The sequence below is a fragment of the Phragmites australis genome, chromosome 22, assembly GCF_958298935.1.
Source record: "Phragmites australis chromosome 22, lpPhrAust1.1, whole genome shotgun sequence".
NCBI classification, from domain to species: domain Eukaryota; kingdom Viridiplantae; phylum Streptophyta; class Magnoliopsida; order Poales; family Poaceae; genus Phragmites; species Phragmites australis.
The window spans coordinates 22,283,982-22,299,496 of NC_084942.1; the positions used below are offsets into that span (position 1 = coordinate 22,283,982).

Sequence of the window (15,515 nt, forward strand, 5' to 3'; positions counted from 1 at the left end):
CGCACTGTACATGCGGCCTGAGGAGAAACTGTTGGAGTGGAGTTATATTTGTTGAAAAGAATAGTGTTAGGTTGATTGTATCTGTTTGGATTAGTTAAGCTGAGTTTTTATTTTATTAATCGAATCTGAGGCTATATGAGTGGACATAAGAGTAGATATTGTGATTGTTGGCTCGTATGAGATAATTTTGTAATACTAACAAGTGAGTCCGTCTCATGAGCGGGTGTAAGCTTTGTATATCTTGGGTTAGGATGAAACAGTATAATTGTACATGTCTGGCTATGTTGCAACTGTGGATATAACTAATTAAACATATCTCTTTTTAAAATTATATATATATATATATATATATATATATATATATATATATTGGTTTTGTTTGGTACGGTTTTAGATTTAAGATTTAGCTAAGTTTTATGATGCATGTCATCGACACTGCAAATATCAAAAAGGGCTCTAATTGTTTCTTATTAGGCTTATTTTCTACAGATTGTGTTGCATCAGCGTTACTTTCTGAATTATTTAGCCAAACCTGTGACATTCTTATCATGGATTATTAGTTGCATTCGTTGTCATGCAGTAGCCTGTATTTGACCTGTAAGTCAGTAAGAGCTCTTTAGGTCAATACTAATATTGGTCGGTATCTATGGCCTAAAAGATCTATTACTGTACATTCAATCTTCTTTTAACACACATCTAAACGCACACCGCACTCTACACATGTACGTCCCTATATATTTTAAGACATGTTAGATCTATTGAAGAGATTTACGAAACCTTCAGATTTACGAGCAATATATATATATATATATATATATATATATATATATATCACATTTTCATTATAATTCACGTATGTTCAAGACTGTTCGAAAGAAATTGTATTAACGGGGGCAAAGCCCCGGTGCGAGTCTTCCTTCCTGCGCAAGCAGCTGTGCTGAACAATTAGCGGCAAACTTCCCACATTTTTTTTTCACCCCCAAATCTCTCTCTCTCTCTCTCTCCACCCCGATCGCCAGCGCGGAGGCGGCCGATCGGCAGCGGTGATGGCTTCGGGCCACCGCCGGCTCGAAATCGACTGGGAGGAGGTGCTCGGCGGCGACCGCTGCTCGTCCCCAGACCGCGTCGACGTCTGCTTCGCCGCCTCGTCGTCGGCGCCCGCTGCTCGGGCGGCGGCAGCGAAGGGGAAGCGGGAGGGGGACACCGCGGGGACCCGCCGCCCGCACCCGGTGTTCGAGGGGCTGCGCAGCGGCCGCCGCGCGCTGCTCGAGCCCCGGCCTGGGATCGACGCGGCCGCCAAGGTTCGCTTCGCCCGTGTGGCCGTGTGTGATTGAACGTTTGAACTGGACTGTTTGTTTGCGCTTGGGATCGGGTTGATTTAGGGATAATTGATTCTGTGGAATGTTAGTGTGGAATTCAGCATTCTGTGATTCTCAAGTGTGGTTTGTTCCCCTTTTTTTGGGCTTACATTGTGTGGGTTATTCAGAGAACCGGTGCCCGTTTTGTTTGTAGGCTGCCGATGGTTTCGGATGGGATGCTCGTTCCGCTGCAGACAAGGCTTACACGTGGGGTAAGACTTTCACACTTGTACTCCACTGGTGGCAAGAGACGGATCGAATTCTTTGCGCTCATGAGATTGATTAGTGAAATTATCACGGGAAATGCATGCTATTCATGTGGGGTACCAATCAGTACAAAATGACCTTTGATTCTGCCGCATTTTTTTGTGTTACCAGACCTTACTTCTTTTGGATTTTAAGCACTACCCGAGACAAACAAAATGTGAAGGGTGCATGCAAATACAAGGAGAGTAGGAGACGCACTGCGCTATTTTTAGGATATAAAATGGATAATGAATGCAAGAGGGTGAATTCTCTGATTCACTGTCACCAATGTGCTATGTGCCACTGTGTTTGTAGGTATTGAGGATGAGCGGGGGGAATCTGCGTCTCTTAAATATTGTGTAAAGTCATCCCCCATTCGATGTAGAAAGAAGAATTATGGCCAGGTATCATGTAGTGCCCCCCCCCCCCCCCCCTAATCGCTAGCTATCTCTTGGAAATTAAGATGAGAGAATTTTTTAATGCAGCTAGATATGAAGAAGAAGGAAAGAAGCCTAAGGCATGCTGGAGTTGGACAAAGGAAACCTATATCTGTGGATAAGATGTACTCAAGCAAACCGTGTTCTACAACTTTATCTGGGCACCAACAGAGAGTCCATGCCATTGATCCAGAGGAGGCTGATCATGAAAGGTGCTGGCAGAGTGAAAACCACAATTTCAGCTATTTTACTAAGAGGTATGCATCCATTTTTGCTAAACTGTTTACAACCCTGTTCTTTGTGTTCCCTTTCTAACTTGAGATAGGTTCCCCTTGTTACTAAATTGCAATAATGTTCTGTGCATTATGTACAACTAACCATTAGTAGACTTGCTTATCTTCTTGTGTTTCACAATCATAATGCTCTACAATTCCACGATCACAATGCCAAATATTAGTGAATTTTCTTCTCTGCAAATTTTTAGAAACCACTGTTAGTAAAGCAATGATTTTGACAGCATTATGTTTTTGCAATCTTGGTTACATTTTGTTTCAAAATATTGCTTGCAATCCTTGGTAATGCAAGTGGAGTTCTAAAAGGAGGAATCTTAAAATCCTTCATTCCTCTTCAATCAAAATTGTGACGGTAAAAGTCAATCACTAAAGTTGATGTAGAGTTCATACATCCCTGTTATGTGTTTCACAAGGTCATGCTGGTGAGCCTTTCAGGAATGCAAATTCCTGTTCCTATGTTTGTTTAACACCAGTATAGTGTGTTTACTTTTTTTTCCTCGTCTTTACATTTTGTATACAGGTGCAGTATTTGAACCGGTATTCCCTAATTTGTTACACCTGTTTGGCATGGGTTAATGGAAATGTGCCATTATATGGAAATTTGTATTATTAGAAAGTTCTATCTCAATTGTTTTGTAAGAATCATTTCATATGCACATATGGTCATATCTCTTGACATGTACTACATCTCATAGTGTATTACTTTGTTCAATTTCGAAGTGTTGATCTGCAGTTCCTTTGCAATTCTTCTATGCAGGAGGAAGGAGCAGCATCAGGATTCATCTCCTCATTTTCAGAAGGTGGGTATGCTGATAATCATCTATAACAAGAAAAATACTAGCTATCCATGTTTTCCTGTAGCTTAAATTTTAAAACTACATGATATTCATTTTGGATCAAGAGCTAAATGTGCAAAGAAAAATATGCATTGTGCAATTGAGGCTATTATGTTTATTAGACTTAATAGTTGTAAAAGAAGTAGAGATTACAGTGAGTGAAGCTGTTCACCTTCAAGGACATCTCTTTGCATTGTTGATGGCTTGATTGCAGTGTAGACAATGGGTGTTTGGATCCTTTTCCTAACAAGTAAGCAGAGGGAGCAGCATGCATGTTTGGTTACCTTGACTAACCTTGCTTTTGGACAAGGTGAGCCAGGATTTCCTTGCTTTGGGGGGAGTCAAATTGGCTTATTCTACTAGCAAGGTTTTTCTTACCCAACCTTGCCCACTACAAAGGTTGACCAAAGAAACCTTGGCTCCATTGTAATCGAGGTGAAAGTACCAATGGTGCGCATTGCCATCCATATGGTACGAAGCCAACCAGACCTTGTGCTGCTCTTTCGTCTTCTGTCCGTGAAAGAATTGTTCGCAATGGTTTAGCCAATGCAGTGGGTCATCCTTGCCATCGTAGCGCGGGAACTCCAATTTGAAGAACCATAGCACCGCGCCTGAGCAGTTGCCACCCGCGTCCAGCCGGACCTCGGTTCTGTGTGGACCGCCCGTGTTGGACAAATGTGGCGGAGGGGCGGGTGATTGGGCGGGAGCGTTGCCATGAGGTTGCAGGATGCCGGCGCCACCTAAAGGAGGGAACGTCAATTGTTGAGGGGGTTGCTGGTGGCCCTGTTGAGAAGGATCGGCAACCGATGAAACGGAATCACCCGTGATCGAAGCCTGCTCTAAGCCTGTAGCCTTCTCCACTACCGCTACCTGAGCCGTGAGGCTGGTCATGGCACGCGTGAGGGCCGTCAAAGATCTGGATGTCGTCGAGGAGGACGAGTTGCTGGTGGATGCCGGCCAACCCGTCTTGGAACTCCTTGCGCAGCATGTGTTCCTGAGCAGCGAGGAGCATCTTGAATTGCTCCTGATCATTGCTGGATTCCATGGTCTCTGATACCAAGTTGTCACGACCCTGAGTCAATGACCATAGGGAGTAGCTATGGGAAGTGGCCGGCGGCTTGCCTGTGATTGGGTGGACGACGCCGGAAGGTGCCGGGTTGATGGGATGTCGGCGTAGCAAGAGATGAGAGAGTAGAGAATTTGGGATGAGAAACAGAGTTCTATTGCTTGCTTATCCAAGGAGGCCTACTGCTCTTTATATCTAGAGTTGCAACCGACTTGATCTCCTAACCGATTACAACTCGTGTGAATCCTAAACTGACTCCAATCTCCTAACCGAATTGATCTCCTAATCTAAACCTACCAACTACAGTCGAACAGAACTCGGCCTTCTCTCTCAATTCTGCAAAACTCTAAACTTTCCTAATCTACCGATTCCACACTTGACAACTCTAGCCACCACCTTGATTTTCTGCTTTCTCCGGCCGTCTCCTACTATAAGTCTTGCCGACCATAACATAGGCACTGTGCTATACTTTCCTGTAATAATTTATTTGCTCAGAAGTTAGCCCATCATACGTCTCAAGTCTCATTAATGACAAAGAAGCTACTTATTGGACACTATATTATACATTCTGATATTAGTTTCATCCTAATACCATGTCTACTTGGAAATTTGACCTTACATGTATTAAAATGTGCTGCCTATAAGGTTGAAGATGTGGTTCTCTTGGATGATGAAGATATTCAACCTGAGAAACAGGTGGAGTGTGGGATTCCTGGCAAACAGTAAGCTTCTCTCTAATTATATAAGTTCATCGTGGTATACTGTGAGCTAGGTTTATTTATTTATTTATGTTTCAAGTGAACCTATTCTGTTTTCAGGAACGAGTCAAAGATCTACTACCCATCAAGGTGCATATTGTGCATTCTTTCCAAAGATCATGAATTCATGGTACTGAGTTTATATTTTACTTCCGTTGTTAGCTCTGTGTATGTGAACAGAGATGATCCTGAAGCTGTGGAGCTCACTAGCTCAGATATTTCATGTCTTGATCCCGGAGTATATTTGTCATCACCTGTGATAAACTACTACATCCAGTAAGAATCTCTCTCTATTTTTAAGCTGTAACTTTTTGTTTTTCTACTTTATGATATGAGATATCCACCTTTTTTCTGAACCTGCTTGTGCATATCACTTATCTTCAAAACAAATAGGAAGTAATCAATGCTGGATTTGTTATGGGAATATTTAGGTGTTAATATTCACTGTTTTACTGCTGCTTGACATTGAAATGTCTTGAACATCGGCAAGCTATTTACTTTGAGCTGTATTCTCAGCAAAAAAAAAGGCTATTTACTGTGAGTTACTGAGCTGAATACATTGTCAACAGTAACATTATGTGAATTGTTAAACAATCTATTAGCATAGAGCAGTATTAAATAAAGCTGCTTAAATCTGGCACTTCTGGATTCTGATTATGCTGCACTTTGTATTAATCTGGCTGGTTAATTTGTTCTATGACTTTTCTAGGTACATCAAAAGGACCAAATTGCCTAAAGAAGATTGCAGAGACAAATTCTACATATTTAACACATATTTTTATAGCAAGCTTGAAGAAGCTTTGTGCAGGAAGGTACGATCTTCTGTGTCATGAAGTCGTTAGTCATACCTTTCCTACCCAATCCCTTGTATATCATTATGCAAAAAGGGGTAATTCTACTGTTGTGGGTTCATCATACATGAGTGCTTTGTAATAAAAGCTTTTTGTTCTTTCTTGCTATGAGAAACTATCTCCTTTTTCTTTTTGTTACATTTATTTCATTAAATTTAAATTTTGTGAACAAAATCCAATCCTGAATGAAAAAACACCAGGTTATTTTTCCGCAGAAATTTTAATCCCTGGTGCTAACTTCTATCATGTGCTAGTGGCGTAAGGCAGTAAGGCTACTATTACTATTTTGCAGATGCATTGTCTTAAGATTTACTGTTTGTTATATATGTAATATAGACCTTTTGCGATACTTATTTGTTCCTTATATTTTACTTTATTTATTTTTATTATATATCATCTTTCTGTGGCACTAGTTGGGTTTCATCTCTACCTTGCCCAAACTTTCTTGCGACAAAAGACTTTGTTGTTGTTTGTTCCTTATGTTTTGTATTATCATTACATGATAATGTTGGATTGGAACATTTACATTTTTGTTGGTGTTTTGTTCTAGGGTGATTTCTTGAAGTTGAGAAGATGGTGGAAAGGTGTCAATATATATCATAGAGCATACATCATCTTGCCAATCCATGGGATGTAAGTTGTTGCTGAAATAAAAACTCTTAACATATTTTCTTTAAATATCGGTATTTATATAAAAAAGGCTTTGTTGTTGTTGTATTGGTATTTACATCATGAAGCCAAATAATTATTGTTCATATCCATGCAATATAATCTATTTGACGGTTCATGTAATGTGACTTTAGAAACTTCTCTTGTTGATTATTTATTCTCGACATGCTTGGGTAAGTATGTCCCTGTATGATACTATTAGTTTGTTAGCATAGCTTCATGCTTCATCTAGATGTGTGACTCAAAATGCATAGGATGCATCAATTCAAATTTACAAGCTTTGGAATGTGGCCCGTGAGATTTATACTATTCTACTTCTCTTTGCATTATTGCTAACCTTTTTTATTACCTTAAGAATCACCTATTAGCATATGCTGAACACAGTTGAAACCTGTCATCTTCTATTTCGTGCTGTACCTTATCTACATTAATTTTAATGAATCTTTGCCTCTTTGCATTTTTAAATCAGGGCACACTGGAGCTTGATAATTGTTTGCATTCCTGCAAAAGAGAGTAATTCAGGACCAATCATACTTCATCTGGACTCCCTAGGGATGCATCCCAGTACTAAGATCTTTAACACAGTTGAGAGGTGAATAACCAATCTCGACTACAATTATCTAGCTATATTATGTTTTTCTTGCTATTCAGAACTGAGATATTCTAGAATGTGATTGGGAAAATACCGTTAACTGTTATGCACCTATATATTTTCATTATTATGTGGCAGACTCACTTGTTGCTGAATTTTAGTGCGACCTACTGACCTCTGTTAAAACTCTGATGGCCTCAACTATACATGTGGCAGATACCTTGAAGCAGAATGGTGCCATTTAAAGAAGAATCCTCCTCCTGACACTTCAATTTCACAGTCAATATGGGAGGATCTTCCAAGGAATATTCATACGGAAAAAGTTCAGGTACATATAATTTAAGATTTTTGCCAAGTAACAGTCTATAAAATGTTACGATGCAGTTGTGCTGTTTTGTATGCTTTGTATTAAATAATCGTTCAGACTGCAGTTGCTTAGTACATTTTACTCGTAAATTGATATCACATAATTGTTATAACTGCCAGGTTCCGCAGCAGAATAACGCGTACGACTGTGGTATCTTCATGCTTTATTATATCGAACGGTTTATAAGAGAGGCACCAGAAAGGTTAACAAGAGATAAACTTGACATGGTTAGTGGTGCCATCTCTTTTCTGTACTTGTTCAGTTCTTATAATGCTTTATGTGTTTACTTTTTAGAGTGTTTGGGATATTTCAATACTGAATTTGTACTGTTTACACAGTTTAGTTGCAGTTGGTTCAATTCTGAAGATGCTTCTGAGCTAAGACTGAGAATACGAGCACTACTGCTGGAAGAATTTGAAAGTGCTAGGCTGGACGATGCTATGTTAGACACAACCACATCTGATGCCTCTGGTATAGAAGATAGCATGAAAGGTGGAGAATTAGAAGCAATTACACCTTCTGACAGTTCAGAAATGATAGTAGAGGGTGTGGAGTTTGGAGACACTGGCAAGAATAATGAAGGCTTCAAGGTTACAGCATCAGAAGAAGCAAGTGGAGAGTCTGGATACACTGGTAAGAGTAATGAAGACATCACAGAGGTTGCAGCATTAGACAAAGCACCTACCAGCAGCTCTAGACGTGAAGAAAAGACGGTAGACTGTGTTCTATCAGAAGCAGCTACATTTTGTGATAGCGTAGAAGGTGAAGAAGAAACCGTAAAAGCAGATTCTGACATCTCAAAAACTGAAGAAGGAGAAGAAGAATTTGTAATTTTATCACCAGAAAGATCGAAGAACAATGAGGGGATCATAAATAGCACACCAATTCCAGATGTAGTTTGTGACAGCTGCGACAGTGACACGGACGACGTGATGATCATAGAAGTTCCCAACCGAAGAGGTAACTGGCGAAATTGCTGCATTAGTTGACATGAGGGGCCATGCCCAGTACATCTGTTGCGTTCTCGGGAAGATGGGAAGTAATGACAGATGTTCATACACTACTTTGAGGTGCCTGTTACCATATGCCAAGCGGATGGCCAGAAGGTAATGGCAGGTGTGGTAGCAGTTTCTTGGTAGCAAGTCCATGGGCATGGGCGTGAGAAATGTACAGTGTACAGGTTAACCATATAGACAACATCCAAAACGCAAGTTGTGGAGACCTTTGGACCCCTGGAAGTGGTGCATTTTTCTTTTCTTCTTTTGGGCAAAATGCATCTTTATTCTCCTCCAGTTTGGTGCCATTTATTTTGACTTCAGAGTAGCTTTCTTGTGAAGCGGCTACTGTAGAATACAGTAGCATCGTAGATGTCTAGATGCTCATGGAAGGTTCCTGAAATTGTATAGTCAACAGAGTAGCATCGTTGCTTGCTACCCTACCATATCAACATGGCCTTGCAACATTTTCAGCCCTCTTCTGCTCTGTGATGTTACACAGTTGTATTCGCTACTCCATCTATGACGATTTCACCGTGCATCACGTATGAGTTTCAAGAAAGATTGCGTGTTGAACAATGATGCCAGCCGAGGAAGGCGTGGAATACTCCTGCCATCCTTGCATTCCGGATGGAGACGGCCAATTTCTTGCTGCCACTTTGTCGTGAAAGTCTTGCTGCTTTGGTCCAATGACATTTGCCATATATGCCAAATATACGAAGAACCCTTATAAGATGGGGATATTACCCAGAATGTTTTATATATATCTAACACTTCGAATGCTTCACGCCAGCATCAGTCGTGTACGCATGAACTATTCCGTGATGCCATATGAATGGATTGTTCCTGCTGAGCCATCATAGACGTACGGCAGGCAGCAATTAGTGGGCGATCATGCGATGATCATCTAAACAAGACCAGCATCATTCGGACCGCGAATCATGGAGCGACGATGATGATAAGAGAGATTTCAGATTGCAAGGAACGACAGACGGATAAGCCTCATCACTTTGCTTTGAAGCAAAGCAAGCACAGAGCTCTGCACTTCAGTTTTCTTACGCACATGAACTAGTTAACAAAGACTTCCGTTTTATTTTAGCAAATTAAGCATCTTTGGAAGAAAGCAAAAAAGACAAGATAAAGTTGTTGAGAAGTAGCTGTTCATCCATCCAAGTTTTATGAACCATGCACTTTAACTGATAGAAGAAATTTTATGTAGCGGTGCTGCAGACGTCTCTGCCTTCAGCGCTGTCTGTATGTCCGTTACCTTTCTTCAATATGAATCTTGAAGTGATAGATCTCATTCAAATAAAAAATTATCTCACGTGTTCATTATTTGATATATATGATTAGCGTCGATTTGATTCATATTGGAGACAAATAGTGGCTATCCAAACGATGTTACAAGAGAAGATGTCTGCAACACAGCTACGTAGAACGTTTTCCTTAACAGATACGTACGCAATGTTAGTTAACGCAAGTGCAACGTGCACGTCTCTCTCTCTCTGCTTTGTCATTTGTCATGATCAAGGTGTAGGTCTCTCAGTAACCGATGCAAGCTGCACACGAGGTAGATGTCGGGATAGCCTAATTGTATCAACTTGGACACGGATTTAAGATTGATTGGCCTTAAAACACCATATTAAATTGCACGCGTGGACAGTGACAGATATAGAAGAGTCAAATATAAATTTCTCCACCTCTCTCTCTTCTTCCTATTCCTCCTATCCTCCCTCTCCTTTTCATCTTCAACTCCCTCATCTCATCCATAGCACAAAATTGTTGGGGGGAGAATTGGAGGAGGCTCCTTTGGCTGGGAAGCGGTAGGAGGGCTCTCCAGACCTCATTAAATTCATCCCTCGTCCGATTAATTCATCTAAGAATCTAAGAGTATGTTTGGTAGAGTTCTTCATGATTTAAATTCTCTGCAATGAGTGATTCTATGGAGGAAGTGATTCTATAGCTGAAAATAATTCTCTAGTGATTCTCTAAAATAAAATATATAGATAAATTGATTCTCTGCGGAAAGTGAATTAGTGGAAGCTGTTTTTTTTAGCTTCCCAACTTCTAGTTCATTTCAGATAATCACTCCTACGAATTTCACTCAGAGAGCTAAAAGCTGGAAGCTGCTATTTGGTAGAGCTTCTCTAATTACAGCTGAAAAATTACTTTGAAAGCTCTGTCAAACAAACCTAAACCGAAAACAAAATGCTAATACTTTTAACAAGGAGCCTACATGATAAGTGGAAACAACCATCAGTAAGAAAGTAACCTTGACATATGGCTCCACGTGGCAACACAATTGTCAACACACATACTCGGCTGCGAGCTCCAATTGCTTTGCTTTCCCGTGAGAGCATCCATGCTCTGAGAACCGAAGGCTAGCTGACAGTTTTGTGGCTAGGTACAACGAACCTATGCCACATTGCCACTGCACTTATAAGCTACCGAATCCTTCTTGCAGTATACACGTCTGTGCGGTTATCAAGCTATCATATCATGCTCAGTGTCGTTTTCGTTCGCTGCTGCTGTTGCCGTTGCCGCTGACGATGATGATGGAGGCTCTTCGGCAAATGCAACTTCTTATTTAATCTTGACTGTCACTCTCTCTTATTTAATACTTATCTATCTATTAATTCTCTTATATAACTTATGATTTTTTTATCTATCTCTTTAGTATGAATTCTAATATAAATAAAAGTCCTGATAAACCATTTGCCCACATGTTCTTAATAGAATTTTCGTGATCGAGGTTCTTCTAGCGTCAAGAAGGCAGCGAATTCGAATCCTGGTATGAGGTGACGCTTGCTGAGAGTGACATTGCAATTTGTAGTGGTCCCAACTGCTATGAGCTAAGAAGCATCACTATCGGTGAGGTTTTATTGAAGTGCTTACTGTACTAGTTTGTAGATCCATTTGGGATAGTATACTCCTGTTCTAATAAAACTCATCCGGGCTGCATTATGCATGCAACTACGGTGGTTATGGAGGAAACACGCCGCATCATGGCCGCAACTTCTATTTACCAAGAATTCAGCCGATTGTGAGGCAACTTCCACTTCTCAATTCAATCTTGGCTTCTGTATACTCATAAGGTATTACACATATAAATCTTGCCCTCTGACATCACTTCGGTTTTTCTTTGACACCACTTTAGCTTTTTAAGTGCAGCAGAAGTTGTACCAAATAAGGTCATAACGTGATGCGCGTTAGAGATTGATAGCTGACAGATGTGTGGATACGGTATTTGAAAAGTGAGATTTTTTTTGGAGAGTTTAAGTATTTCCAATGAAGTTCGTATAGGCGAAATTATTGCTTTCCGAATATCGAACATTTGATATTAAATTCATCCGAAATCAAATTGGTAATAAGGTTCTATTTGTTTTTTTATTTTAATTATGGATTTTAGTTCGAAAAATAAACGATCATATTTTAAAAGTTGATTATCACGTCCACGAGTTAAATTGTACTACAAAATCTTAATACCTATAATTAGATGAAAATGAGTTTCTCCATAGATGTCGGACCCCTCATTCGAATCACCTTGTACAACTCATACTAGTCCCTAAATTAGCAGCGGGTACGCATATGTTTTCAACAGAATTAGACACCACAATCATACATCGATTAAAGTATGATATTAAGATACAATACATAATTCATCACAATAAAAGCTCGTAGGCATAAATAAACGGAGTCCAGACGCAAAAGTGACCTAAGCCCTACAGGCAGCTTGAGTGCGGACGAAACTCAGTTTTTTTATTCTTCATCTTCACCTTTGACGAAGTCGGCCTCCGGATCATCTGAATTCACATATGGAAAGAGTGAGTACATAAGGTACTCAGCAAGTCCTACCTCAAAAAGAGACATTAGATGCATAAAGGTAGATCAAAGATAAGGTTGTAGGGTCTTTGGGTTTTGCAAAAAGCTAGTTTTCGATGCCAGGTTTAATTTGTAAATGCTATCTTAAAATATTTTTGAGGGAACACGTAAGTTAAGTTTATGGGGTTGTTGGCTCTGTGAGAGATACATCCATCCCATCAGTTCTCATACTTCTTTTACTCGTGGAGACACAGTTTGGTATACTCAGGCACATAGTCAACACTTTTTGAAAATACGGGCACACTACCCACTCACACGCTAAGGAGATATACACACCGAAAAGCTAATCATTGTGACCGAACCATAGCGTGTCCTTAACCGAGGACACGGCTATCCGGATAGGTTTAACACTCTGCAGATATTGTACACTTTAGCTACAAGATATGTACATGCTCCAACATTAGCAACTGGTGGAACTGTCATAACAAGACGCAACGTCCTCATAACATAGCCAAAATATCCACCCACAGGGGCATTAAGATACCAGGGGCCTTAGAATATTCACGGGAAAGACCACTTAGCAATCCCAATGCTCTAACATAGTCTTAACAACATCACCAGCTAGACCTTGGGTTACGCACTACCCAAGTCTTCTCATGTCCCCCGTTGCCACTACCGACCGGTACTGAACTAAGCTGAAGGGGTTGGGTGAAGTCCTGACCATTCAGGTCATATGGTTGTACGATTGAATACTATGTAGAATGTCGCAACGAACCGATCTTTATACAACTGAGGCAAGTGTCTTCCAGCATGAACACCACAAAGGCAAACCTTGCTCTAAGGTAATTCCCACCTTTATGGAGTATCTTACTCACCCCCATCAAAAACACACTAGAGTTTCCATGAACACATCTTACAGACACCAAGCACAACACATAACACTCCACACTTTTTAAAAAGGCATGATTAACATATGTATTATCCTGATTCTTTCATTTGAGCAAAGCAATCCTAAGCATGTTAAGAAACAAATATTCATCCAAACAATTATTATAGTTGATGTTGGCAACTTTCTAGGGTTTTAACGGAATAAAGGTGACAATACCAAGGCATGACATAAACAAGCTGGGTCATAACTACATTAGCATATTCTTTAAAATTACAATTATTAACTTAAACATGTGTAGCATCTAGACCCCTAGGTAAGTAGTAAGTGTTTTGGTGATTAATGACAACCATATCATTGTGACTAATTGAAAGTGCCTAGAGGGGGGGTGGATAGGCTTTTCTGAAAATTAAAACTAAAACTGCGGATTAAAACTGTCGGATACTCCGGTCTGGTCCAGAGTATCCAGTCTAGTCCGGAGTCTCCGGTCTATACAGGAAATCAAGAACAACTATGAATTAAAGCGAGCATCTAGAATCTAAAGGTGTAGCTACGTCTACGAGTTATCACAGAGCTAAAACAACAATTAATACTAGCAAGATGATCACTAAGGCAACTTATAAGTAAATTCACAAATTCACACGATTAAGTAAATTGCACAAGTAAGAATGCGAGAGATTTATCCCGGAGTTCGGCCACCTCACAAAGAAGTGCCAACGTCTCCGTTGAGGAGCTCACAAAGAGCCGGGTCTTTTCCAACCCTATCCTCTTCTATCGACCACAAAGATCAAGCTAGAATTTTCTTACTCAATTTGAAGTCGATTACAAACTTTCCGTGGCACTCCACAAAGATCAAAGATTGGGTGCTCTACAGGCGACGCCTTTGAAAGTGCCTAGAGGGGAGGGGGGTGAATAGGCTTTTCTGAAAATTAAAACTAAAACAACGGATTAAATCTGCCGGATACTCCGGTGAAGGTCAGATACTCCGGTCTGGTCCAGAGTATCCGGTCTAGTTCGGAGTTTCCGGTGTATACAGGAAATCAAGAACAACTACGAATTAAAGCAAGTAGCTAGAATCTATAGTTGAAGCTAGGTCTACTAGTTATCACAGAGCTAAAATAACAATTAATACTAGTAAGATGATCACTGGGGCAATTTATATGAAGAATCACAAATTCACACGATTAAGCAAATTGCACAAATAAGAATGCGAGAGATTATCCCAGAGTTCGGCCACCTCACAAAGAAGTGCCTACGTCTCCGTTGAGGAGCTCACAAAGAGCCGAGTCTTTTCCAACCCTATCCTCTTCTAGCGACCACAAAGATCAAGCTAGAATTTCCTTACTCAATTCAAAGTTGATTACAAACTTCTCGTGTCACTCCACAAAGTTTGGGTACTGTACGGGTGATGCCTTGCCATCTAAAAGCACGAAGCTTCAAGAGTAATGATCACAGCGAATGCTCGAGGAAGAACTCAATGCTCAAGTGGCTTAAACCCTCTCCAAACCCAAACTCACTAAATTTTGCAAACTTTGCACTAGAGATGGTTGGAGGGACTTTGAATGCTCTTAACGTGCTCAAAGAGTCTAGAGTTCACCAGCAACAGCAAGCTATAAATGCCATGGGGTGTGGGAGTATTTATAGCCCTCTCTAAAAAACTACCCGTTACTATTCTACCAGACCTGACCGGAGTATCCGATGAACACCGGAGTATCCGGCCCCAAATTCAAAAACGGCGTCAGAATGGTCACAGAACGTGTCAGAAATAGCCGTTACAATTCTGTTAAGTTACCGGAGTCTCCGGTCCTGACAGGGCTTTCAAAAAAGACTAAGTCCGGAGACTTGCCGGACCTTCTGACCTCTCCAGGTACCGGAGTATCCGGTGAACACCGGAGACTCCGGTCTTTTTATCAAAAAGATTAAATGCTAACTGAGACACCCCTGCCAGTGTCTCCCTCGAAAACTCCGGTTAAAACTTTTTCTCCTACCGGAGTATCCGGTGAACACCGGAGACTCCGGTCTTTTTCAATAAAAATAAAGACTTAATCGAGACTCTTTGGCGGAGTCTCCCTCGGAGACTCCGGCCTCAAAACCCACCAACTACCGGAGTATCCGGTGAACACCGGAGACTCCGGTTTTTTTCAACCAAAAATAAATCAGAACCGAGCACCCTCTACTGGAGTCTACCTCGGAGACTCCGAACTAAACACTGAGTACCGAAGTATCCAGTGAACACCGGAGTATCCGGACTCAGTGAACTTTTGCAGAACTAACCCGGTGTTCGTGGGTGAGTATGTCTCTCAACTTGTTGGTTCTAAAGGATATCTTGATCATTGAGA

General features: G+C 40.7%; 1 protein-coding gene across 3 annotated transcripts; it reads left to right on the top strand.

Annotated features, from left to right (window-relative positions):
- The first annotated feature begins 905 nt into the window (after nucleotides 1-905).
- On the top strand, nucleotides 906-8,944 carry LOC133904923 (ubiquitin-like-specific protease 1C). Of its 3 annotated transcripts, none has more exons than XM_062346571.1 (14): nucleotides 906-1,301; nucleotides 1,513-1,570; nucleotides 1,920-2,008; nucleotides 2,090-2,298; nucleotides 3,092-3,134; nucleotides 4,882-4,958; nucleotides 5,055-5,084; nucleotides 5,157-5,270; nucleotides 5,704-5,806; nucleotides 6,396-6,478; nucleotides 6,984-7,106; nucleotides 7,323-7,434; nucleotides 7,593-7,700; nucleotides 7,812-8,944. In XM_062346571.1, the coding sequence occupies exons 1-14, from the start codon at nucleotides 1,047-1,049 to the stop codon at nucleotides 8,460-8,462; spliced, it is 2,055 nt and encodes a 684-aa protein (XP_062202555.1). In that variant the 5' UTR covers nucleotides 906-1,046; the 3' UTR covers nucleotides 8,463-8,944. The 3 variants fall into 3 exon arrangements, with proteins under 3 accessions (XP_062202555.1, XP_062202556.1, XP_062202557.1); XM_062346572.1 differs by having other exon boundaries at nucleotides 5,175-5,270; XM_062346573.1 differs by lacking the exons at nucleotides 906-1,301; nucleotides 1,513-1,570 and having other exon boundaries at nucleotides 2,094-2,298.
- Nucleotides 8,945-15,515: the final 6,571 nt, after the last annotated feature.